The following is a 14054-nucleotide window of genomic DNA, read 5'->3' on the forward strand; positions in this document are numbered from 1 at the left end:
GGGGTGCCGCAGGGTTCGGTCCTGTCCCCCCTCCTATTTAACATCTACATAAAGCCACTGGGTGAGATCATACGCCGGCACGGGATTAAGTACCACCAATATGCGGGCGATACGCAGCTGTATCTGTCCGCCCCGTGCCAACTCAGCAAAGCAGTAGAAGTGGTGTGCCAGTGCCTGGAGGCTGTTAGGGTCTGGATGGGAGCAAACAAGTTGGCACTCAATCCAGACAAGACCGAGTGGCTTCTGATGTTCCCTCCCAAGGATTGGCCAACTATTCCATCTCTCAGGCTGGGGGGTGAAATTATACGCCCCTCAGAGAGGGTCTGCAATTTGGGAGTCCTCCTGGATTCCCAGCTGACTTTAGAACACCATTTGTCGGCTGTGACCAGGGGGACCTTTGCCCAGGTTCGCCTAGTGCACCAATTGCGACCCTACCTGGACCGGGAGGCCCTTCAGACAGTCACTCACGCCCTTGTGACCTCAAGACTGGACTACTGTAATGCGCTCTACATGGGGCTGCCCTTGAAGAGTGTTCGAAGACTTCAGTTAGTCCAGAATGCAGCCGCGCGAGCGATTGTGGGTGCACCTAGGTACACGCATGTCACACCTATCCTCTGCGAGCTGCACTGGCTACCCATTAGTCTCCGAATTCGCTTCAAGGTGCTGGTCGCTACCTATAAAGCCCTACATGGCATCAGACCTGGGTACCTGAGAGACTGCCTCCTGCCGATTACCTCCCTCAGACCGATAAGATCTCACAGGTTAGGTCTCCTCCGGATTCCATCGGCCAGCCAATGTCAGCTGGCGACTCCCCGGGGGAGAGCCTTCTCTGTTGCAGCTCCAGCTCTCTGGAATGACCTCCCCGTGGAGATCCGGACCCTTACTACCCTCCTGGCCTTCCGCAAAGCCACCAAGTCCTGGCTGCTCCAGCAGGCCGGGGGGGCTTGTGAAACATCCAGCCCCACGGAAATTGTGAATGTTGCGTCTTTTTTAAAGTGTTGTCTTTGTCTATTTATCCCCTTTCCCTTGTCTGTTGTGAGCCGCCCGGAGTCCTCCGGGAGTGGGCGGCATACAAGACAAATGAAATGAAATGAAATTCTCTACCAACCTTTCTTTTTGGTTTATTATGTGGTTAATCTTTGGTGAGATTCACAGCCTTTGTGGCTGGTTGGTAGTTCGACAGCTCGAGTCCTAACCAAGGACCTAGGAACTGTTAAGGTAACGTCGGAGGATATAAGCTGTTCCAAGTAGGGTGTTTTTTTGTAGAATCAGAATGCTCAAGTCTAATAAATTTAAAATTTCCGAATAGCGAGGTAGCCCTTTGGGTATTTCTCCAAGGGCTCCAATTACAATCGGGACAACACATGATTTCTTTTTCCATAGTCACTCAACTTCAATTTGCAAGTCCCGGTACTTTGTGATTTTTTTCTTGCTGTTTATCTTCAATTCGTGCATCTCCAGGTATTGCAATGTCAATGAACCATACTTTTTTCTTTTCAACTATTGTTATATCAGGTGTGTTGTGGGCCAAGTGCCCGTCAGTCTGGATTCTGAAGTCCCACAAGATATTGACTTTCTCATTTAAAATCTTCTCAACTTGGTTTTTGCTGTACTCAAATCCAAACTTTTGGCACAATTTCCAGTGAATGATGTTAGCAACGCGGTCATGGCGTTGTAGGTAGTCAGTTTGTGAAATTTTGCTGCACCCACTGATCAAGTGGTCGACTGTCTTGTCTTTCTCATTACAGAGGCGACATTTGCTGTTGGTGGTAACATGTTGAATTTTTGCCTTCATGTAGTTTGTGGCTAAGGCTTGTTCTTGAGCTGCCAGAATAAAGCCTTCTGTTTCTTTTTTCAGTGTCCTGATCTTAACCAGTTCCAAGTTAGCTTTTGGTCAGCTTTGCCTTCAATATTGGCTATGTATATACAGTTGCAAGAAAAAGTATGTGAACCCCTTGGGATTACGTGGAGTTTTGCATGAATTGGTCATAAAATGTGCTCTGAACTTCATCTAAGTCACAACAATAGAAAAACACAGTCTGCTGAAAATAATACTACACAAATATTAGATGTTGACATGGTTTAATTGCACATAACATAGCAATAGCAGTAGACTTATATATATACCGCTTCATAGGCCTTTCAGGCCTCTCTAAGCGGTTTACAGAGAGTCAGCATATTGCCCCCAACAATCTGGGTCCTCATTTTACCCACCTCGGAAGGATGGAAGGCTGAGTCAACCCTGAGACATGTAAACATTCACAGTGCAGGGAGGAAAAAGTATGTGAACCCTTGGACTTAACAACTGGTTGACCCTCCTTTGGCAGCAATAACCTCAACCAAACGTTTCTTGCAGTTGCAGATCAGACCTGCACAACGATCTGGAGTAATTTTGGACCACTCCTCTTCACAAAACTGTTTCATTGTAGCAATATTCTTGGGATGTCTGGTGTCAATCGCTCTCTTAAGGTCATGCCACAGCATTTCAATCGGGTTGAGGTCAGGACTCTGACTGGGCCACTCCAGAGGGTGTATTCTGTGCTGTTGAAGCCATTTTTGTGTTGACTTACTTGTATGCTTTGGGTCATTGTCCTGTTGCATCACCTATCCTCTGCGGAGCTTCAGTTGGTGGACAGATGGCCACACATTTTCCTATAAAATGTCTTGATAAACTCTGGAATTCATTTTCCCATCAATGACAACAATCCGTCCAGGCCCTGAGGCAGCAAAGCAGCCCCAAATCATGATGCTCCCTTTGCCATGTTTTACAGTGGGGATGAGGTTTTGATGTTGGTGTACTGTGCCTTTTTTTCTCCACACATAGTGTTGTGTGTTTTTCCCAAACAACTCAATTTTGGTTTCATCTGTCCACAGTATATTTTGCCAGTAGTGCTGTGGAACATCCAGGTGCTCTTTTGCAAATTTCAAACGTGCTGCAATATTTTATTTTGGACAGCAATGTCTCCTCCGTGGTGTCCTCCCATTTACTCCATTCTTGTTTAATGTTTTCCTTATTGTAGATGTGTCAACAAAAAATGTTAGCATGTGCCAGAGATTTCTGTAGGTCTTCTTTACCTCATGAAGCATTCTGCGCTGTGCTCTTGCAGGCATTTTTACAGGACAACCACACCTCGGGAGAGTAGCAACAATGCTAAACCTTCTCCATTTGTAGACAGTCTGTCTTACCATGGACACATGAACATCAAGGCTTTTGGAGATACTTTTGTAACCCTTTCCAGCTTCACGCAAGTCAACAATTCTTGATCGTAGGTCTTCTGAGAGCTCTTTTCTGCAAGGCATGGTTCACATCAGACAGTGCTTCTTGAAACCAGTAAACCTACAACAGGTGTGTGTTTTTAAAGGGCAGAACAACTGTCAGCAACATATCCAATATCATCACACTGATTGGAGTCAAGGTTTGCTCACTCCTGGCTCCAATTAACTCTTGGGGATGTCATTAGGCTAGGGGCTCACATACTTTTTCCTCCCTGCACTGTGAATGTTTACATGTTATGTGCAATTAAACCATGACAACATCTAATGTTTGTGTAGTATTATTTTCAGCAGACTGTGTTTGTCTCTTGTTGTGACTTAGATGAAGTTCAGAGCACATTTATGACCAATTCATGCAAAACTCCACGTAATCCCAAGGGGTTCACATACTTTCTCTTGCAACTGTAGCTTTGTTTTTCCAATTTTCAGCTCGCTTCTCAATTACTTCTTTCTTATATTTAGCTTTTGACTTAGTTGTCTTTAAAAGGCCTCATTTATTTACCTTCCTTAATCATTGGTTCTTCACTTTTCTGGATGTAATCATTCAAGCTGTGTTTTTCTTCTTCCACAGTGTGTTTTACTTGTAGGAGTCCTCGACCACCCTCTGCTCTTGGTAGATATAATCGGTCAACATCACTTTTAGGGTGCAAAGCATGATACATTGTCATAAGCTTCCTTGTTTTTCTGTCCAAATTGTCAAACTCCATCTGGGTCTAGTCAATTATTCCTCCAGAGTATCGAATCACAGGTATAGCCCAGGTATTTATGGCTTTTATGATGTTTCCTCCATTCAATTTGGACTTTAATATCTTGTGAATTTGTTGAATGTACTTGGCTGAAGTTAATTCTTTGACTTTATTATGCATTAAGTCAGAGGCCTCTAAAATCCCCAAGTACTTGTAGCCTTCTTCTAGTTTTACTGCCTTTATCATTTCTTCATTCTCAAGTTCTATTCCATCATCTTCTATGACCTTGCCTGCTTTGGTTGCCATTGTTGCACATTTGTCAATTCCAAACTGCATACCAATGTCTTGGCTAAATTCTTTTGTGCTTTCAATTAATAAATTCAGTTCAGCTTTTGTTTTATCAAACAGCTTCAAATCATCCATGTATACCAAGTACTAAATTTTCAGTCCTTTCTGTGCAAATTCGTATCCACAGTTCATCTTCTTCAAAATGATTGTCAGTGGTAGCATTGAGAGTATAAAAAGTGGGGGGTGAAAGGGAATCGCCCTGCAAAATGCCTTGTTTAATTTCAACTTCACCCAGTTCTTCTTCATTAGCTATAAGCTTCGTTTTCCAGAGGTTCATTGAAGTTTCCATGAATTTTTGTATGTTGCTGCTGATGCCAAAGATTTTCGGGCATTTCTTGATCCAGCTATGGGGAACTGAATCAAACGCTTTCTTATAGTCTATCTAAGCCATGAACAGGTTGGTTCTCTTTTCTTTGAATTCTTTAGGATTAGCTTGTCAATCAGCAATTGGTCCTTTGTTCCTCTTGAATTTTTGCAGCATCCTTTATGTTCTACAGGAAACAAGTTATTTCTTTCCAAGTATCCATAAATTTGGTTTGCAATGATACCAGTAAGGAGCTTGTATGTTGTTGGCAAACAGGTGATTGGCCTATAGTTTCCAGGGTCCTTTCCTTTTTCTTTATCTTTTTGGATCAACAATGTCCTTGTCATCCATTCATCATTTTCAGGTGTTTTTAAGACCTGGTTCATTTGGGCTGCCAATCTTTTGTGCGCACTTGTAAGTGCCTTTAACCAGAAGCCATGTAACTCATCTGGTCCAGGTACACTCTAGTTCTTCACTTTTCTTGACTGTCTTTGCACCATTTCTTTTGTTATTTTCACATCTTCCATTTTATGCACTTTAATAGAATCCTCAATCTGTTTGATCCATTTTGCATTTCTGTTGTGGTTCTTGTTGTTTTCCCACAAATTCTTCCAGAATTTCAGAGCTTTCTCTTTATCAGGCTTTTCATTTGTTCTTACTCCATCTCCACTTTCTAAGCTTTTATGAAACTGGTGCTGATTTGCTCTGAACTGTGAGTTCAACAATCCTCTGTTTCAGCTCTTCAATTACTACCGCAATCTCCTTATTCTCCAAATCATATCTTACTTCCAGGCTGCTTTTGACCTGCTTGTTCTTTAACTGACCTTGTCTTAGGTTCTTCAAGTTGCTCAAGTCTCCATGAAATTTTTTGATCTTCAATTCCAACCAGATTTTCCATTTAGGTTTCCTCTTCTTGCCTCTTTGGTTCTTTTGTATTTTCAAACCCAATTCTTTGGTGGTTATGAAGGCTGCTGCATACATCAGCTGGTTTGTTTCAGCTAATGTAGTGGTTTGAATGGTTTGCACGGCCTCATTGACCTTTTTTAGTATTTTTCTCAATTCTTTCCGGTTCACTTGGTTCAGCTTTGGCAAACGTGTTCTTTTGGCATCTTCCATTTGATGCTTTATTTTCTCAGCTAATTGAGCAATATCTGTTGGTGTTAGTTGGTCTCAGGCTGCTGTCGCTAAATGCCAGGTCTGTTGTTCATAAGGCCCCCCTCATCCGGGACTTGATAACTGATGAGGGCGCAGACCTGGCATGTATTACTGAAACATGGCTGGGCCCTGAGGGAGGAGTCCCCCTCGTCGAGATGTGCCCAGCCGGATTTCAGGTGCTACACCAGCCGAGAGCCCAGGGAAGGGGTGGCGGTGTGGCTATTGTAGTCCGGGAGTCTTTAGTACCTCGTAGGATCCCTGCTCCGGAGCTTGTCGGGTGTGAGTCCCTGCTAGTGAAGCTGGACCTCAAGGGTCAAGTGGGGTTGCTGCTTACGTACCTGCCTCCCAACTACGTTGCAGCAGCCCTCCCCTCGCTCCTCGAGTCAGTAGCCGAGCTAGCGGTTGAGTTCCCTAGACTTATAGTTCTGGGGGACTTTAACTTGCCTTCGCTCGGTGAACACTCTGATGGAGCGCAGGAGTTCATGGCTTCCATGACAGCCATGGGCTTGACTCAAGTAATTCGAGGCCCAACTCACTTAGCGGGTCACACGCTTGACCTCGTATTCCTCTCGGAGCAGTGGAGTTACGATCTTGGTCTGAGGGGTAATGAGATCATACCCCTGTCGTGGTCAGACCACTACCTACTGAGGCTAGACTTCCGGAGGCCAAACCCCCACCGTAGGGAGGAGGAACCGACCAGCTGGTTCCGCCCCAGGCGACTGATGGATCCTGTTAGGTTCCAGACGGAGCTTGGGGTTATTCCTGATACCCTCGCCCACAGTTCGGCGGAGACCCTCGTCGCTGCCTGGCACTCGGCAGCTTCGGAATCTCTTGACCGGATTGCGCCGCTACGGCCCCTCCGGGTCAGCGGCCCCCGGAGGCCTCCTTGGTTTACTGAGGAGCTCCGGGAGGTAAAGCGCCGGAGGAGACGCCTAGAGCACTCGTGGAGGTCTGATAGGTCCGAGTCGAAACGGGCACTTTTGACAGCATGCACCAAGGAGTATATTCGGACTTTAAGAACAACAAAAAGAACATATATTGCCTCCTTGGTAGCGTCCGCCGAGTCACGCCCAGCTGCCCTGTTTAGGATAACCCGCTCCCTCCTAAATAGGAGGGAGACGGGGGACTCCCTACAGGGTAAGGCTGAGGAGTATGTCCAGTTCTTGGCGGACAAAGTTGCCCGGTTTCGAGCGGACCTAGACTCCACCCCAGTAGATCCAGCCGAGACACAGGGAGAAAACTTGGCAAACCATCTCTGGGTTGAGTTTCAGGAAGTTGCCTCTGGGGATGTGGACAAGGCTATGCGAGCTGTGAGTGCCTCCACCTGCATACTGGACCCGTGTCCCTCCTGGCTGGTTGCCAACAGCAGTGAGGTGACACGAGGCTGGATCCAGGCGGTTGTTACTGCATCTCTTCGGGAGGGGTGCTTTCCCACCGCGCTTAAGACAGCGGTGGTAAGACCCCTCCTGAAGAAGCCGTCTTTGGATCCAGCTGTTTTAAACAACTATCGTCCAGTCTCCAACCTCCCCTTTGTAGGGAAGGTTGTTGAGAAGGTGGTGGCTCTCCAGCTTCAGCGTACCTTGGAGGAAGCTAACTATCTTGACCCCTTCCAGTCTGGCTTCAGACCCGGTTACAGCACAGAAACCGCTTTGGTCGCATTGACTGATGATCTCTGGAGGGCTAGGGATGGAGGCCATGCTTCCATCCTGGTTCTCCTGGACCTCTCAGCGGCTTTCGATACCATCGACCATGGTATCCTTCTGCGACGACTGCGGGAGATAGGGGTGGGCGGCACTGTTTTGCAGTGGTTCTCCTCCTATCTCTCGGACAGGTCGCAGTCGGTGTTAGTGGGGGGGCAGAGATCGTCCCTGAGGCCCCTAACTTATGGGGTGCCGCAGGGGTCGGTCCTATCCCCCCTACTATTTAACATTTACATGAAACCGCTGGGCGAGATCATCCGAAGGCACGGGATAAAATATCATCAATATGCGGACGATACTCAGTTGTATCTGTCCGCCCCGTGCCAACTCAATGAAGCGGTGGACGTGATGAGCCGGGGACTGGATGCCGTTAAAGACTGGATGAGAGCAAACAAGCTGATACTCAACCCAGACAAGACCGAGTGGCTGTTGTGTTTCCCTCCCAAAAATTTGACCACCATACCATCACTCAGGCTGGGGGGACAAAATTTAAACCCCTCAGAAAGGGCCCGCAACTTGGGAGTCCTCCTGGATTCACAGCTAACTTTTGACCACCATCTTTCAGCTGTGACCAGGGGGGCATTTGCCCAGGTTCGCCTGGTGCACCAGTTGCGGCCCTACCTGAATCGGGAGGCCCTCACAACAGTCACTCGAGCCCTTGTGATCTCTAGGCTGGAATACTGTAATGTGCTCTACATGGGGCTGCCCTTGAAGAGCATCCGAAGACTACAGCTAGTCCAGAACGCGGCCGCGCGAGTGATCGTGGGCGCACCACGGTTCGCCCATATAACACCGATCCTCCGTGAGCTGCACTGGCTACCTGTTGGTCTCCGGGTGCACTTCAAGGTCTTACTCACCACCTATAAAGCGCTCCATGGTAGTGGATCTGGCTATTTGAGAGACCGCCTTCTGCCGATTACCTCCCTGCGCCCCATCAGATCGCATAGAGTTGGCCTCCTCCGTATCCCATCCGCCAGTCAGTGCCGACTGGCGACTACTCGGAGGAGAGCCTTCTCTGTTGCGGCTCCGACACTATGGAACAATCTCCCCGTGGAGATTCGTACCCTCACCACCGTCCAGGCCTTCCGCACAGCCCTCAAGAACTGGCTAGCCCGTCAGGCCTGGGGATAATTTGATTTTGCCCCCCCCGAATGCTGAGTGAATGTTGAGTTTTATTATCTAATCTTTACTTTGTGCACATTTCTTTTTTGTTATTGTCCCACACTTCCTTTCCCTTTGTGACTGTAAGCCGCCCTGAGTCCCCTCAGGGAAAAGGGCGGCCTATAAATAAACAAATTATATAAAATTATATAGTTCTTTAGTGTTTCCTTGTTCTTTATCTTCATCCATTTCAGCATCCTCTTCCTCCCTTTCCTCCTCAGTTTGCTTTTGAGTTTGCAGATCATTCTTGATGTTACTTTTCTTTGTTGGTATACTCAGACCATTAGTTGCTTTCTCTTCGATTCTTATTAATTCTGCTGTAGTGAAAAATTTGTGGCTTAGAATTACACGTCGTTGGTCCATTAGCCTTTGTTCACTGATATCACAATCCGTGTGGTTCACCTTCCAAATCTGATACGTTGTTGTTGTTGTTGTTGTTGTTGTTGTTGTTGTTGTTGTTATTATTATTATTATTATTATTATTATTATTATTATTATACAATTGTATCACAGCGGCCAGTTGTTTCGCCGGATTTGGCATTGGTTACTAGTCGGGCCCCACCCAGGGGCCTAGGACATCGTAACGTATTTTTGTAATATGCGTGCAGATCCAAGCAGTGCGGCTTTTTGCATTTGACTGATGGTGATTTTGTCAATTTTTAACTGTTTTAAATGTAATTCCAGTGCTTTTGGAATAGCACCCAGTGTGCCAATTACCACTGGAATTACCACTGCTGGTTTGTGCCATAGTCGTTGAATTTCAATTTTTAAGTCCTGATATTTTGCCATTTTTTCATGTTCCTTCTCGGCGACCCTGCTATCACCTGGTATTGCGATGTCTATGATTGTGACCTTATTTTTCTCAACCAGCGTGATGTCTGGTGTATTATGCGCCAGTATTTTGTCTGTTTGTATACGGAAATCCCACAAGATCTTGACCATCTGATTTTCGGTGACTTTTTCAGGCTGATGTTCCCACCAGTTTGTTGCTGTTTTAATATTATAATTTTTGCACAAATTCCAATGGATTGTTATTATTATTATGTTGCTTTGTATGTACATTGAGAGCTTCTGTACAGGAGACAAATTCCTTGTATGTCTAATCACACTTGGCCAAATGAAGTATTCCATTCTTTTCATAAGTCTAGGTAACATCAATGCCAGAATCAAGAGGAAAGGGCAAGCAGAATAAGCAGTATTGCCTCTAGATGTTGGTGGAGATTCTCAATTATCCAGGTCATGGTTGTCCCACAGGTGCTTTTTTCCAAATAGCAACTGGACTTTCTTGTTTTTTGGTTGAAAACATTCGCTTCTCATCCAAGAAACTTCTTCAGTTCTAACTCAGTTCCATTATACCGAAGAAGCTTCTTTGATGAGATACAAAACATTTTCAAACAAAAAACAAACAAACCAGAAAGTTTGGTTGCCTTTTTTGGGGGAAAAAACCCCACGTATGGGATATTGCCTCTAGAATTAGCTGGTACCTCTGAATATGGACCCTAAGACAATAAGACCTAAAGTGTAGCCCTGTGAAGAATATCAGGAAAGAAGCAGCAAGTTCAAATTGCACTTCTCAGCATCTCCAAGGGATGCTGAAGATCAGTAGTTTCAAGACATTTCCAGGAGTAATTTTAACACTAACTCTACATTGCAATGCTGACATTGAAGAGAAAGTGGTAGAAATCCATAAAACTGCTCCACAAAATTGTACTGGGGTGTATTGCCCTGCACTGTAATCACCCATATGTATAGGTCTGTGTTTCTAAGCTACATGCTGCCTTGGTTAAGAAATGAAACTGAGTTTCTGGCTGTGCAGCAAAAAGGATGTGCCTTTGATTTTCAGTGGCTCTTTGGCCATTTCTTGAGGACAGCATCCAACCTACAGTTTGGGAGCACCATTGTGATCCAGAGCAAAAGTTCTCCTTATTGAGAGGAATATAAACAATGCAGATGGGAGTGGGGAGCATTATCTGCCAAGGATAAACCTTCCTCCACAAAGCTAAACACGAAAGGCCTTTGGTTGGCCATGGAACAGTTGCAGAGATTGGACCACAATTCAAATGAAGCTTCTACAAACCACCACACTTAGACTTAACCTAGAAGTTGGTAGAAGTGAGATAACCCACCCATCACTTTTTTTTCACCTTGTGTTTCTTCTCCCAACCCCAACTTTTGTCTTCTCTGCTCTTCTTCAGGGTTGTCCCTGGTGGTGGGCTTGGTCCTGTACATCTCCAGCATCAATGACGAAGTGATGAACCGTCCCAGTGGTTCCGAGCAGTATTTCCAGTATCGCTATGGATGGTCCTTCGCATTTGCTGCCTCTTCTTTCTTGCTCAAAGAGGTACAGAAGAGAAATCAAAACATTTCCATTCTAGCAGGCACCGCTCATTGTTAGACTTCCCTTCATATTTTATTGCTGAGTCAAAATGTAATTAGTTTTGTTTGGGCTCAGTGGGTTGTGTGAACACAATGAACTATGTGTCAGGCCATTTGTTGTTGTGACTTATAATATTTTCTAAAGTCCCTCACTTTGGCTTGTCTATGTTGTTGTTGAATCAGCACACTACTTGGATGATTCTATGCGTTACAAGAGAGGAAAAAGATTCAGCTGTCAAAGTGTGATTTTAAAAAATCATGGTTCACTGCAATGTGTGAATCCAGTGTGCCTCAAAATAGCGTTTTCCAGGCTTAGGGTCGGAGCAGGAGGAATTGCTTGCCTTCTCTACCTCCCAGCTGGAAAAGCCTCATGGGACGTACTGGAGCTGCCAGCAATCTCCACATTTGAACTGCAACAGGAAGGACTTCTGAACAGTGCTGGACAGCATTTTAGAATCTGACCTGTGGACTGTAAGATGAACCCCACAGTGTCTTAAGTCGTTCTCTCCTGCCACAGTCACTTTGAGGCTAACAATCGGTCCACAAGAAAGTCTTTATTTGTATCATGCCATTGTAGTGAGAGTGAACCTTTTCGGCACCAAGTGTGCTAGCATGCATGCGCACCCAATGATAAGCAGGCCACTGTGCATGCGCAGGCCAGTTTTCGGCACTGCCATGGATCACACTCCGGAAAAGCCGACCTTCCGGGTTCTGGTGCACATGCGCACCTGATAATCAGCTGGCCATCACGCATGCACACAATTTTCAGCACTGCCACACACATGAAGGACAGCTGATCATCGTGCACATATGTGTGCCAGAAACCTGGAAGACAAACAGGCAGGATTGCATGTACTGGGCGACATGGCTTCACTTGCCACTTTGGCCTTAGGTTTGCCAACATGCCACTATTGCATTGTTGTTCCCCTTTTGCCTTGTAGAGCACAACATACAGAATATGTCACCAGGTTCATTTCAGGCAAATTTGTAGCATCCTGGACACCACAGTGGGTAGCTTGTGATGAGATGAAATGAGTTCCTGTCCACTAGGCCTGTCATCCTCAGTTTGTTGTTGTTGTTGTTGTTGTTGTTGTTGTTGTTGTCCTGGCCATTCCTTCCAAGAGAAATGGTAGGTATGAAGATACAGGTAATCCTAACTTACGGCCAATTGCTTAGTCATCATTGGAATTTACAACGCACCACCCCTGGTTCTGAGGTTCTGGCAGCCACCACTGCATTTTGGACACTGGACAACCAGACTGTATGTACAGACTTCCAGGGTCACATGGCCACATTTTGTAATACTTTTGCCGAAAACCTGGCATTTACTTCCGGATTTCAATAAAACTAGCCCATAGGGGGAACCATTGGTTTGCTTAATGATTGTGATATTCACTTAACAATCACCACAAAAAAGTTTGGAAAATCGGGTGGTCACATGAGCAACTTTAAGACTGGCATGGCTTACGACTATGATGGGCAGATTCCTTTTAACTTGTACAACCCTGTGTTTTTCTTTAATCTTGTAAGTCGATTGCTCAGTTTTCCTCAGAGAAAGGATAATATCTTTAAATGCTGAGCCTGACAAGTGCAGAGAGAAATGGATTCAGAGTAATTTTTAAAAGTGCAGCCAAAATGTTTAATTTAAGGAACTTTTGTGGCTGCCTATCTTACATAGCAAATTGAAGTGGCTTATAACAAACAATGCAGGTAGTCCTTACGACCACAACTGACCCCCAAATTTCCGTTGCTAAGTAAGACAGCTGTTAAGTGAGCTTGCCCAGTTTTATGTTTTTTCTTGCCACTGTTATTAAGTGAATCACTGTAGTTTTTAAAGTTAGTAACACTTAACAGTTATGTCAATCTGGCTTCCTTATTGACTTAGCTTGTCAGAAGGTCACAGAAGGTGATGATCACATGATTCTGGGACATTTCAACCATCATAAATATGAATCAATTTCCAAGCAGCTGAATTGTGATCACGGGGATGCTGCAATGGTCATGTCATTTTTTCCCCAGTATCATTGTACCTTTGAACATGATGGCGAACCTATGGCTCACATGCCCGAAGTGGCACTCGGAGCCACGTCATCTGACATGTGTGGCATCACCCATTCCTCTTTCTGGTGCGTATGTGCGCATGACGATCAGCTGGCCTTCATGGGTGCGCCAGTGCTGGAAACTGGAAGAACTGGTCTTCAATTTTCCGGCATGAGCATGTGCTCCAGCCAGCTGATTCATCTCTTGCACATGCACACCGGAAACCCACTAGGCAGCTCCTCTTCTGGGTTGTGGCCCCGACGAGTACACTTGTACACGCACATGTGTAGGCCAATGTTCGGAATAACAGAATAATAGGGTTAGAAGGGACCTTGGAGGTCTTTTAATCTAACCCCTTGTTCAAGCAAGAGACCCTTTACCATTTCAGACAAAATGGTTGTCCAGTCTCTCCTTAAAAACTTCCAGTGCTGGACCACCTACAACTTCTGAAGGCAACTTCTGTTCCTCCGATTAATTGTTCTAACTGTCAGTAAATTTCCTTGTTCTAGGTTGCTTCTCTCCTTGATTAGATTCCATCCATTGCTTCTTGTTCAGCCTTCAGGTACTTTGGGGAATAGATTGATACCCCCCCTTCTTTGTGGCAACCCCTTAAATATTGGAAAAGAGCCATCTCCTAGGGATGCCTTGAATTTCAGGTGGGAGACTATTCCAAAGGTCTGGGGCAGATATAGGGAAGGTGCACCTTTGAGGTTCTGTCAAATGACAGCTACTAAGGGAAGGGAACTGGAGTGTGTTCACCCTGTTTAAGAAGTGCAGTGATGGCTAATCTTTTTGCGTGCACCCATCATGCAATGTGTGTGCAGACCACCACCACCCCTGTGTTCCCCCTGCCCCCTGCTCATGTGCGTGCAATCCCCCTGTGCTCCCCCCAATTTGCGCATGACCCCCTGCATGCGACCTACTGCCGCACATGTGTGGCAGAGACCCCAAAACCTGCTGGCCAGCGAGAGGCACACATGCATGCACAGTGGAGCTGATCTGGGGTGATGG

At 45.6% G+C, this 14054-nt stretch overlaps 1 protein-coding gene across 2 annotated transcripts in view; it reads left to right on the plus strand.

Annotated features, from left to right (window-relative positions):
* The window catches only part of CACNG7 (calcium voltage-gated channel auxiliary subunit gamma 7), a 69598-nt gene that overhangs the window by 43349 nt on the left and 12195 nt on the right, over positions 1-14054 (plus strand). For both annotated transcript variants that reach the window (XM_087713894.1, XM_087713893.1), the window contains one exon: positions 10823-10968. In XM_087713894.1, the coding sequence (XP_087570020.1) occupies positions 10823-10968 (146 nt within the window). The remainder of the gene's footprint in view (positions 1-10822; positions 10969-14054) is intronic.

The sequence above is a fragment of the Thamnophis sirtalis genome, unplaced genomic scaffold (genome assembly GCF_051295495.1).
Source record: "Thamnophis sirtalis isolate CommonGarterSnake01/CBP01778 unplaced genomic scaffold, rThaSir2_p1.2 scaffold_4, whole genome shotgun sequence".
Lineage (NCBI taxonomy): Eukaryota > Metazoa > Chordata > Lepidosauria > Squamata > Natricidae > Thamnophis > Thamnophis sirtalis.